Source organism: Polyergus mexicanus, unplaced genomic scaffold, assembly GCF_030449975.1.
Source record: "Polyergus mexicanus isolate NDT 795.1 unplaced genomic scaffold, iyPolMexi1.0 SCAF_18, whole genome shotgun sequence".
Lineage (NCBI taxonomy): Eukaryota > Metazoa > Arthropoda > Insecta > Hymenoptera > Formicidae > Polyergus > Polyergus mexicanus.
Genome location: NW_027223338.1, coordinates 1,236,284 through 1,248,409, shown reverse-complemented (window position 1 = coordinate 1,248,409; position 12,126 = coordinate 1,236,284). Strand labels below are relative to the sequence as shown.

Here is a 12,126-nt window from a genome sequence, read left to right as displayed (position 1 = left end):
GAAAATAGTTACGAAATTATAACGATTGATTTAGAAGTTAAACATGCTTTCTTAAATTTAGAACAGGTACAATATGGTTATTTTTACTAAAAGTATAAATAAATTTAGAACAGAAATTAAGGATTGATAGAAGTATTAATAGATAGAAATAAATTTATAAAATCAGATTAGAAATAAATTTATTTTAATGTCGTCAAAATAATCTTCTAGGCAACAAATCGTATACGTTCACTCTTTTTTTTTTTATATAATATTCATATAAAATAGTCATGGGGTCTTTCAAAATCGCATTGCATAAATACATTTTTGTCGCTCGGCTTATCAAGAGTTTCTTCAGCGTGTAGAATTACGGATAGCGCACAGGAAGATACGAATTGGAAGAGCGAGCGTGCGTAATGGACCACTTGACCATATTCATTCCCCGGCTGCAACGTCTTCTCAAGTATATATACTTTTCGAGTCGAGACACACAGGCAAGTCTCCCGGACGAAAATCAGTCCGCGCCTATAAATCTAATGTCGTAGCAGGCCCCATTGCCTCGTGGCTTCGAGTGGCATCGTATTCCCAGAAGAAGAAAAGCCGATAACCCAGGGACGTAACTTCCGCTGATAACATCGCGATATGACGCCAAGTAAATCTCCAGTAATACATTTCGGAGATATTGTATCGATATTCCGACGTTCTGTATATACAATATAAGCCTCATGTTTAGACGTCAACCACGTTTAATTTACGCGTGTCTACTTAACGTAAGCAGACTGTAAAGGCGTATTGTCGCGAGATAAGATCATTTACGATGAATTGATCATCATCGGTGTGAAATTATTAATTATTTAAGAAACTCCATACACGCTGCATCGTTTTCGATGAACGAACCTTAATTAAAGGCCGGAGCGACATTTCCTTGAACTGCTGATCTTGCGTATATTTTTCTACGCTGCCTGATTTATCACGCAGTCAGAAGCTTGGATCGCGGGGGATACATCCATTTTTTTATCGATGTCTCTCGCCGACCAACGGGTGTCCGAAAACATGTCCGACGTCATCTTTGGATATTTCATTGACTGATCGGAGCGGATTCTCGGAGCGCTCGTAATTTATTAATTTATTCCGTTGATAAATCGCCTTCAATCCGCACGTGGGCAGCGGACGACCGGTTCTTAATAACTCTCTCTCTCTCTTTCTCTCTTTCTCTTTTTCTTCCACCGTTTAATCTCGTCTCTTTCTCTCTCCGTGTCCTTCCCCCTCTGTCCCTTTAAAGAGGGAGAAGGCCGTTATTTTACTGCCGATGTAAATGACAGCAGGCGAGGTATGTCATTTGCGCGCGTTGCACAATTGGCGAGTGTTATGCAAAATTGTGTTAACCCACTAATTTAACGCAAATTAAGTTTAAAACGCACTGTTTCACACATATTCTACCAGCTCAATCATTACATCTATTTTTTTTTTTCTCCTTTAATATCGCTCGTATAGTATATTCTTATGTAATATCCGTGTATACCATAATTATATTTTTGTGACAAAGGTATCTTTGTAACGAGATTTACGCAAGAACCGATATTCTCGGCGCTGACTGATTCTCTCGAACATTTTTCTCGTCGTCCGTCATCATTCCGGGATTCCGAGACGATAATAGAAATGCAGTCTCAAGTCCGTTCTCGATTAATAGTCGCGTAAAGTAAACGCGCGACCAGTTCCGCGATCCGAGTTTCTTCTCTCGAGACACGTCCGCTATGTTAATCGCGATCGTATAAATATTCAAACTCACGCTGGACCACACGATCACAGCTCGAACGGACCTCCGTGCTACTGGCTCCGCTACTATCTGTCGCGCATAGATAATTAACAATGATTAACGATATACAAATCAGTCAATGCGCTCGTGGCGATCGATCGTTTGTAAGAACGCAACCCTCTCTCTAGATCCTGACGATGCCTCTTCTCGAAACGATTCAATCGTGCGAAGATTAAACAAAGAATTACCACTTATATGTCTTCTTTTGTTTACGATAATCACGGATTTGACGATGTTATTTATTTTATTTTTTTAAATTCCTTGAATCACTTTCCGAAATTTTATCGATCTCCATATGCATGTTATCAATTATACACGCATGACAGAGATTTTTTTAGAGATAGAACACTCTCTGATAGATAGAAATGTATTTATTTCAATTATTCCATGGGTGACTTTTAGCAAAGATCCACACGCGAGTGCCAATTTCGAGGGAACCAGTTTCACCGATAGGTGAACGCGATCGGAGTCATCGCAAAGTGCATACCGGTTTAACCTCATCGAACGAGATTCCATAAGGATCTTTATTCCGTACAGAAGAAGACGTAGCTAATTTGCAAGGTCTCGATATTATAACTGGCGTCTCCAGCTTACCGAGGCCCTGCGACTCCGTCGCAAATAAGATGTTTGCGAATGCAACTTCAGCCCCACCCCGCTACCTTTCCTTCCTTTCCTTCTAGCTTTACATAGTTTTATGTACCAAATAATAGAATTAATTATAAAGTAAAATAGAAAACGAAATAATTTATAATTATTTTAGCCTTAATATCGGCCTAGAAAATTTTTCTCTTAACATTTAACGTTGTAGATTCTTGAATGTTACGATCCACGTTTGCCTTCCTTCCGCCTGTCTATTTATTTTCTCTGGACAAACATTCTCGATGAGGTTCTTTGTATCGGAGCGATCTAATACTGGGAACACGGCTCGACAACACGGATTCGATTTAACTCGCTCAAGTACTCGGAATGGTTATTAATTATCTTTGTATAAACGCGTCGGCTAATTGGACGGCATCGTCCATGCACCCAATGGGTGATGCGAGCGAGAACTTGATTCTCATCGTAAACTTCGGTTCAGCCTAAGAAAGTCATTGTCGTCGAATTTATCGTCGAAAAATTTCTCTCCCTCTTAATCTAAATGACCCAGATAATACATGTTCTTAAAAGACATGTAAAAAACGATTTAAAGATGTCTCTTATCGTTCTTTAGACATCTTTTAAGATGTCTGTTGGCCTTTTTTGAACGATTTAGATAATGATCATCTTAAAAGAAGTAGCTGGAGAAATAGTTTTGCTGAGATGAAAAAGTTTTATTGTAGCGAGAAAAAATTTTAAAAAAATATGAGAAGAGCTTTAACGAGTTAAAGAACATTATTGAAAGCTTAATGTGTTTGATATTTTAATCCCAAATTAGAGACAATCCTCAATTTGGCGATAAATCGAATTGAAATGAGAATATCTCGATTCGTTCTGACTCATCTATTTTTTTACGTGGAAGAGGGAAGAGACTAGGGGAGAGAAAGGAATAAACAGTTCGCTGAACGTCGGGTATCCTGCGCCGATCGTCCACCGCATGTCAATGAGGCGACGAGCTCTGTTGAAATGTCAACGAGCGAATCGGGGCGTCGTTGCGTCCATCGTGAAAAATCGAATTTCCCGTGCAAATGCGTCGCGAATAGAATGCCGAGCGATCGCATCTGCATTTGAAATACATCGGTCGCTCGTTTGTTTCGAAGCCGCGACCGCGGCGAATAAAAATATCCGATCCGTGATGCGTCAATCATTGTCCGCACAACCAACGGCACTAACGTGCGTGATTCGCACGCGCGTTGCATTCTGCAATTTGGATAATGCTCAGTTGGAATTCTCTTCTTACGTACCGACTTGTCATTATAATAGAAAAGCTCGAAGACAATGCGACGACGATTAGAGGAATTGGAATGCGCGATAATGACCACGCTCCTCTCAGCAATCGGGTATCATCGTGTATACAGGGCGCAACGTTATTATTGATGCATCATCATAATTTTTTTAGTCATGTTATAAAAAAAAAAAAAATAGTTAATGGATAGGAATATTGCGTCAATACAGATTGTATATATAATTATCATACACTATTCATATAATTTAATTTCGGAAACATCGCGCGCGCGGAAGCGCACGTTTTAATAAATTCTTGGGGGAAAAAAAAAACTTTTAAATAAAATATTCTAAAATAATTTTAAAACGCGATAATACGAACGAACACCAGAGCAATTTAATCGTACAGTGACATCGCTCAATTTTCCCGACGTTTCCTTTTTCCCTTGGGAGCGCGATCGAACCGGACACCCCTTTCGGCGGATAAAAAATTATAATTTACACTACACGCGGATATAGTATATCTCATATACTACTACACACATGATAATTATAAAGTTAGGGCGATCGATAGTTTCGCCGATACCGCGTGTTGGGATTCCCACCCTCGCGCGACATCGGCGTTACCGACAGCGTGCTTTGAAGGGGTGCCGAGCGGCGCTGGTAGCCGCTCATCGGGGGTGGTAGCGACGTAGGGGGTAGCGGGCACTCTCTGCGCGCCAGGGGAAGCGAGCCGTAAAATCGTCCTCGGAGGAGCGACTGCGGTGGTTGGTGTCATATGGAGCCGAACGACCGGGCGACGTGTTAGGCAATCGGCGGTCCCGCTACCGCGGGACGAGCGCGAGGGCCTACCACGAGGAGAGCGCGAATGATCGATCCGACAGTTCAGTGAGCAGGGAGAGTGCCGCTCGTAGGAAGGAAGGAAGGAAGGAAGGAAGGAAGGTACAGGAAGGAAGAAAGCCAAGCTAGGCTCTCGTACGATCGGCTTCCGAGTGCGCGCGTACTCATCGGCACGAGGGATTCAGAAATGGGTCAACCCGACCCAGCGACGACCGTTTTCTCGCCACTCGCTGGCCTAGTTTCGTCGGGGGCGAGCAAATAAAAAGTAATCGCGACGTCCCCCTCCCACCGTCGCGGCAACGTTACACGCGTCTGGTCGTCGTCGACAACGCAGCTGATCGCTCTCGGAACTGTCTCTGCTCTTCGTCGCGGGAAAGTATTATGGATTCCCTCGGACTTCCTGCTGGCCTTCGACTGGCGTGTGTCCATCGATTGACTCGCCGCCCCGACGTCGCGATACGGCATTAAAACACGACTGATAGCCGGAGTCGGTGCGGGGGTGAAATCGCCGAGGAGGTGAGAGAAGCCACGTTATAGGCGCAATGATTCGAGTGATCAGCGATGGTGCTTTGATAAGAATGCGTTTTCGAATCTACTTCGATCGTCAAGATTTGAATACACCGCAATAATATTGACCAAAGTTGATTATAGTGACCAGATTATCGTCATCAAATTTATGATTATTTCAATCTTTTTTTTTTTTTTTTTTTTTTTTAATTTGTTCAATATTATTAATCCCTTTCCGCTAATACGAAAAATAAGTATTTGCGAGGGAAAAGTTCTTCTCCCTGGAAACAGTTTAGGACATATGTACTCGGTACATCGTTAGTATGTTGCCCATCGCAACCCTGTTTCACGGTCGCCGAAAGAGATGTCTGGTTCGATCGCGCTCCCAAGGGAAAAAGGAAACGTTGGGAAAATCGAGCGATGTCACTATAGTTAAATTGCCCAGATGTTCGTTCGTATCGTCGTCTTTTTAAAAATTATTTTAAAAAATTTAAAAGAGTTTATTAAAACGTGTGCTTCCACGCGCGCGATCTTTCTGAAATTAAATTATATGGATAGTGCACGATAATGTATGTTAATTATATATATATATATATATATTTCAATTAAATTAAATTAAAAATTTTATCAATAATATACAAAAAGAGTTTCGCTCGATCAAATTTTCTCGTTAATTCGATCAGTCAATCGACGTGGATCCTCCATGGAAATAATTCTCAAAGATACGAACGAATTAAATCGAGAAATTACAAGTTCGCTCGTTGCAAGATACTGTCCTGAAATTATATCGATTGTCGGAAGAAGCTAATCGAAATCACACATCAAATTATTCGTTGTAAAGTGTCCGCGCGTGCTAAGTATCGCGATGTGCTATAAATGTATGTAAAAAATAATCACAACTCTTATTCTTATTCCGTATGGTTCGATCATGGTGAAATATTTTATCGAGTTTTCCCTTAACGAAACATTTTTCCGAAAGTAGGAAGAAGGTTGGAATAAAGAGATACCGTGAAAGAGAGTAAAAAAAGTAATTATGACAGAAAATAAATGTGAAAATAAACTGACAATTCTCAGTTCTTATTTAATTATGACAATTATTTTAATGTAATTTAATTAATGCCTTAATGTGTGTACGCACACATAATTATTTTATTAATGTTATTTAATTCATATTTTATGTAAATATAATTATAAATTATTATTTATATATATTACGCAGGATATAATATACACACGTTGCGTATTTGCATAATAGCTTTATCATTGCTTATATGTCTTCTGTCATATAGCTAATCCGATAATTGTGGGTTTCCACGGCAAATATCGATAAATGATATTTACGTAAAGATTACGTTACTCGGTTCGCCTCTCAACTTTCTGCTTTATTTATTTCGCAAATCTAAAATTAATCCTGTCTATCGCGTCATCAAAAACCCAGACAAATCGGTGCTATATTTACGACGCGGCAATCGTTTATTAATCTGTTTGATTGAATTTTTTACCGGAGGATCCGGAGGACCGTTATCCCTCGGACCCGCTGAAAATGGCGTCCAGCAAACCACCGGAGATGAATTACACGTGCGAGATATGCGGTCTGGAGGGCTTCAACGACGAGGAGATGCGTTCGCACATGGTGCAGTATCATCTCCAAGGCGCTGCCAACTGCCCATTCTGTGATCTAGGCGAGATCTCGCCTACGGAGATGCTGATACACGTCAACAGCGCTCATCTGGACTATCTGACCCCGAGGTACGCTCAAGTATACATTTATCGCTTATAGCTTTTTTTTTAGATCTTCATACAATATGGATTTGTCTATAAAATAAAATAGCAAAAAGAGGGTGTAAATTTCATTTAATATATATTAATGTTTAAAAATGTTATAATTTATCTTTTATCATTGAAGAGTGGAAAATGAGACAAAAGCGAGTAGATGAAACGAATTGGTTACTCTTGTGTTTACTTTCACGAAAATTATTATAATATACTAAAAATTATTTCTCTAAAGCTAGATAAAAACATTAATTATCCAATTTTATCCACGATCTTTTCCTGTTCCGTAACAAGTCTGGTACAAAAATAGGTGGTCGCCGCGCGCGCGTTCAATCCCCTATCCGACTTTACCTCACTTTTCCCTAATAATAAATAAAGCTGATGTAATAATAAAATAAACAAATTACGAGACATTTTTTTGCCAAAAATTCAAAATAGACAAATAAATTTTTGACAGAGATTTAAATTTCAACAATATGTCAAAAATATAGTTAAAACAGAAAGTTTAATGATTATATTTTTTTGTTTAGCTATATTTAGTTCTCCGCTAAGCGTAAATAATCTCTATCTATAGTTCAGAACCAGATATATACAGTTAATATTAATGAGTTTTTTTTTTTTTTAATTAGTCAAAGAATGGAGCTTGTAATCGTAATTTGATTTATGTATAATTTTAAAAGCTTACCTCGCGAAAAGTGATTTCAAAATACTTTTTTATAGGTAGAATAAATGTCATTATTCATATCTTAATCCTCATCATCATCACGTAGCATTTGCTTTTGCAGCAATCAATTAGACATTATTTGTATACATATGTATATATGTATATAATTATTTATTGACTAATAGATTTAGCTATAACTAATAAATAATAAATACAGGCATTCATATGCATTCGTGAACGCGCATGCGAGCGCGCGCAAAATTTCCAATGATTATCGACACGTCGATAATTACCGACAGCGCCCATCAATTGTCGGTAACTTCGCTGACATTGAAACTGTCAAAAGGCCATGTGACTGACATTTCAAACCAAACTACCTGTCTGAGAACGTATTGTGCCATGTGATAAACTAACAATAGTATATTCCTGTAAATTCAATAAAACTGTAGCGGGATTTGCCTCAATGAAATTTCTAAAGTATAAGAGAAATATCTAGATGTCAAAGGAAAGAAGCTGATCCAATTTGAGTCATGCGGCAAAACGTGAGAAAGCGGCGACGCATCGAAAAATGGACTTTTTTGACTGAAACGTAAAACGCATTTCGCAGACACAGTATTCACATAAACATAGAACTCTCGTGCTTTTTTTTATATCCATACTCGCTTGTGTATATATAAATATTGTCCTCTATTGCTGTACCGATCGTACTAACACTGTTGTCTTGTTTATTTACAGCACTCCGGAAAACGATATGATGGCGTTCATCGACGACGATTCGCTGATGGACGAGCACAACAGGCAGGATGAATGCCGGGCTCCCTCGCCGTCCATGTCTCTGCGACCGCCTCATCTGCAGAATGGCTGGGGTAATTCTCTGGGGCAGCGTGTCAAGCAACAACAGCAGCAAATGTCGCCGAGGAAGCCGGACGTTCAAATGGCGAATTCCAATATGAATAATAATAACAACAATAACAACAGTAACAATGCCAATGCCGGTAATGGATAGTGTTCAAATTGTTCATGTATTCAGTCGTAAGAATGCGAGGATGAATATATGGCTTTTTCTTATTTAGTGCTGGAAGGTGCAGCTGGTCAAGGTTCACCGCTGCGTTCAGGCCTAAATCTGCAACTGCGCTCGCACGCTTCCCCAAAACTTCCAGTGCAGGAGTGCCCAATGTGCCCCTACAGTTCTGACAGTCCGCTGAGACTAGAAGAGCATATCAATCGCCAACACTTTGATCTCACCTCGCCGTCCTTCCCACCAGAATCCCCGCCGTCTCGGGATGGAATCTTCAACTGCCCGCTTTGCGTTACGTCTTTTCCAAATTCTTCTGATCTTGAGTTACACGTTAATATCGAGCACAAGGATATACTTAGGTACGATGTAGCCATTTGCATGCAATATTTAATGTAACGTTACAACTATGACATAAAGATAAATTAATAGTATAAAATTATGTGATAATTTATATGATTTATTTTTAACAGTCCTGCAAATGGAACAACTTCACAATCTGATACAGCTACTATCAGTAGTGATTCAACACCTGCCTGCCCAGTATGTCTTAGTACATTATTTAAAAATAATGACGATCTAATGGCGCACATCGATGAACACTTTAGCAAGAAGAGCACACCATCGCCTGTGACACCAGACGTGTCGACTGATAGAATGCTAGCAAAAGACATGGAAAGAAGGGAGAAAGAGGTGAGGAAACTACGCGAACAACGCGAGTTTGAGATGCTGAGAGCCCAGTATGGTATGGACAATCAGGGTAACTTCAGAGAACAAAGCGTCACTAATATGCAGCGGGCTGTATATGCGGGCGAAATGACGGTGGCCGATTTCTTCGAAAGACAAATAGAGCTCAGGGTCGCCGAGAGTAGCGGCATCGACGATGGCAGTTCTTGTACACGCGGTAAATGATTTGCAATATTCTTTGCGCAAAAGAAAAAACAAAATCTTTTTAACAACTTTTATACAATGATTAATTTTTTTCGCAGGGCTGGTCCCGAAAGTACGAGCCATTAGTCAAGCCTGCAGTAACATAGTTAATACCTGGATGTGTTCCACTGTGGACCATTATGCGTCGACTTACGGTGACAAGGGCTGGGGCTGTGGTTACAGAAATATGCAGATGCTAATCTCATCTCTCTTGCAGCACACAGGGTATAACGAGCTAGTTTACAAAGCGTGGAGCTCCGGCGCCGGCGGCAACAGCTCCACGGAAAATCCTCTGCGCAGCTCTATGCCATCGATTTCCAGATTACAAAAGATGATCGAGTGGGCTTGGGCCCAGGGCTTCGATATACAGGGTGCAGAGCAACTTGGCGGTAAACTCGTTAACACTAGAAAGTGGATCGGTGCGACGGAGGTATTCACGCTGCTGTCTAGTTTGAAGATAAAGTAAGTTCCATGCTCTTGGTCAATTGTCAAATCATACGACACACCTTTTTTTTCCCTGATTTTGTACAGGTGTCAACTGGTAGATTTTCATAGACCTACTAGCACGGATGGCAGTCATCCTGAATTGTTCAATTGGGTCCTACAGTACTTTCAACGATGCGAAGAGTTTAAGCCACCTCTCTATCTTCAACATCAAGGTAATTATGTTCTTCGTATATCTTTTTTTAAATTAAAACGCCGAGTTACTAACATGTTCAACGTTAACAAATTCAGGGCATAGCAGAACGATAATGGGTGTGGAACAATTGAGAGACGGTTCAATAACCATGTTGGTCCTGGATCCAAGTCACAGTCCGGCACAAATGACACACTTCAATAGCACGAGTAGCGCGCCCGGCGCGATGAGACTCGTACGGAAGTCTACCGCGGCAATGAAGGCTAGACAGTACCAAGTTGTGGCTGTAATCGGCACTATGAATACGGAAGCGCAGTACCAAGTAATATAGGCGCTTTTATCAATTGCCTCCTTATTTATTGATAATACGCACCTGTTTTATTTTTTCTATCTTTTTCTTTTTTTTTTCAGCAAAGTAAAGTACTACGATCAATGCGTGTTCCTCAAGACAGGTGAGAGTTGCTGGTTCGAGAAACGATCGAGTCTCGGGTAAAGATTATAGACTACTGCCTCAAATCAATCTTGTCCGACATCCTTGAAGTTACGTGACCGCGATGTCCTATGTTCTTCTACCGCTAGCAAACTTACTCCATTGTAGTAGTTGCAGATCGTATTTATTTAACAATATATTCTTGCATCTCTCTCTAACCGTTAATAATGGACTAATTCCTTGAATCGTTGTGCCCGCGTGAAGCCTGCAACACTGCGAATAATTTTGCGGAGCTAGCGTCCAAATATCAAAAAAAGTTCTTTGCGATGCGCCGCTGTTCGAGCATACAATTTTTCCCCCAAAAAAACGGAGAGAAAGTCCTTATATGTTTAATAAAAATTTGCCATATTATGCGCGTGTGATAATCTGCGAAGGGAATTATCAAATTTGCGACGGCGAAAGAGAAGTTCGAGTGGAATTATAAGTGCTAAATCGATCGTCGTTTCTTGTCCAAAAATGTTCTGCTCAATTTTCGTCGCACCGAATAGGCTGTGCTAACCCTTAGTCGACCAAATCGGTTGCACCATCGAAAAAAGTCGTGGCAGAGCTTGAAAAATGAGATTTTCGTAGCTGTGATGCTGTTATAAATACGACGCTGATCATTCATATACATCTAACAAGATATACTCTTGAAAACGCTCCAGAATCAAGCGGTGTTCCCAGCACTTGTCTCATTCTACATTCTACAATTTATGACAAAAATTTCCATCAAAGTGTTGTCGACTTTTAGTCAATAGAAAAAGTGCCGAGAGAGCCGTATGGTATATATACCTTGCGACAAGTTTTATATAACAATATGAAAGATATTCTTTGACGCATTTTGATTGCTAAAACGCTTCTATGAAAAAATCTGGAGTGTCTGCAAAAGTGACTAAATCGCGCATTTCCATATATTATATATATATATATATATATATTATATACTAACATACACACACAAACATTACACATCTGCACATTCTTCGTTATATCGTATTTCACTTGCCCCCACACACACATAAAGTACAACTACTTTCATATTAATTATAAATATTCTATTTAATTATCCAATCGACTTTAGGCTACTTATGTCTTATCTCATAAGTCTAAACGCAATGCTGTGAATGAGAGGATAGATGAACAAAAAGTCCATTTACTTGTTATTTATATTATACACTTGACGATTTATGTGACTTAGTAAAATATTATTACCATTATATTACTCTTATCACATTTCATAAATTGTACTGATATATATACATCTAAGGTCTATTTATTATAGTTAAAAAAATATATATTTGCGACCATTTGATGAGGACGCGACGTGAGCGTCGCGTCATTGTTTTATAGCTTCGATATTTATGGTGCACCAGTTGAACGTAAATTTGTCTCTCAGCCCAGTAGGACCACATTACAATAATATTATTGACTGACTCTAAAAACTGTCAGAAACAATAAATTATTATTATTATTATTATACTGGATTTCGCCATATATCGATTTAAGAATCTGTTCATTATTTGGAGTGTTCAGAGAAACCAAACTGTGGAATTGTTATGCAAGACTAAAAAACCTATGCATTAGCCACACATTAAATTAAAATATATGCTTTGTTAGAATTCCCAACATGTGATTT

General features: G+C 39.5%; 1 protein-coding gene across 3 annotated transcripts in view; it reads left to right on the top strand.

Annotated features, from left to right (window-relative positions):
* The window catches only part of LOC138941260 (zinc finger-containing ubiquitin peptidase 1), a 20,206-nt gene extending 8,080 nt beyond the window's left edge, over window positions 1-12,126 (top strand). The window contains exons 1-9 of one of the 3 annotated variants that reach the window (XM_070310766.1): window positions 4,371-5,011; window positions 6,510-6,751; window positions 8,175-8,434; window positions 8,513-8,816; window positions 8,928-9,358; window positions 9,444-9,846; window positions 9,916-10,043; window positions 10,120-10,343; window positions 10,433-12,126. In XM_070310766.1, coding sequence (XP_070166867.1) covers window positions 6,546-6,751; window positions 8,175-8,434; window positions 8,513-8,816; window positions 8,928-9,358; window positions 9,444-9,846; window positions 9,916-10,043; window positions 10,120-10,343; window positions 10,433-10,477 — 2,001 coding nt within the window. In that variant the 5' untranslated portion in view covers window positions 4,371-5,011; window positions 6,510-6,545 and the 3' untranslated portion in view covers window positions 10,478-12,126. Of the gene's footprint in view, window positions 1-4,370; window positions 5,012-6,509; window positions 6,752-7,930; window positions 8,029-8,174; window positions 8,435-8,512; window positions 8,817-8,927; window positions 9,359-9,443; window positions 9,847-9,915; window positions 10,044-10,119; window positions 10,344-10,432 lie in introns of those variants that run through there. The other 2 variants (XM_070310767.1, XM_070310768.1) reach the window with 2 other exon arrangements.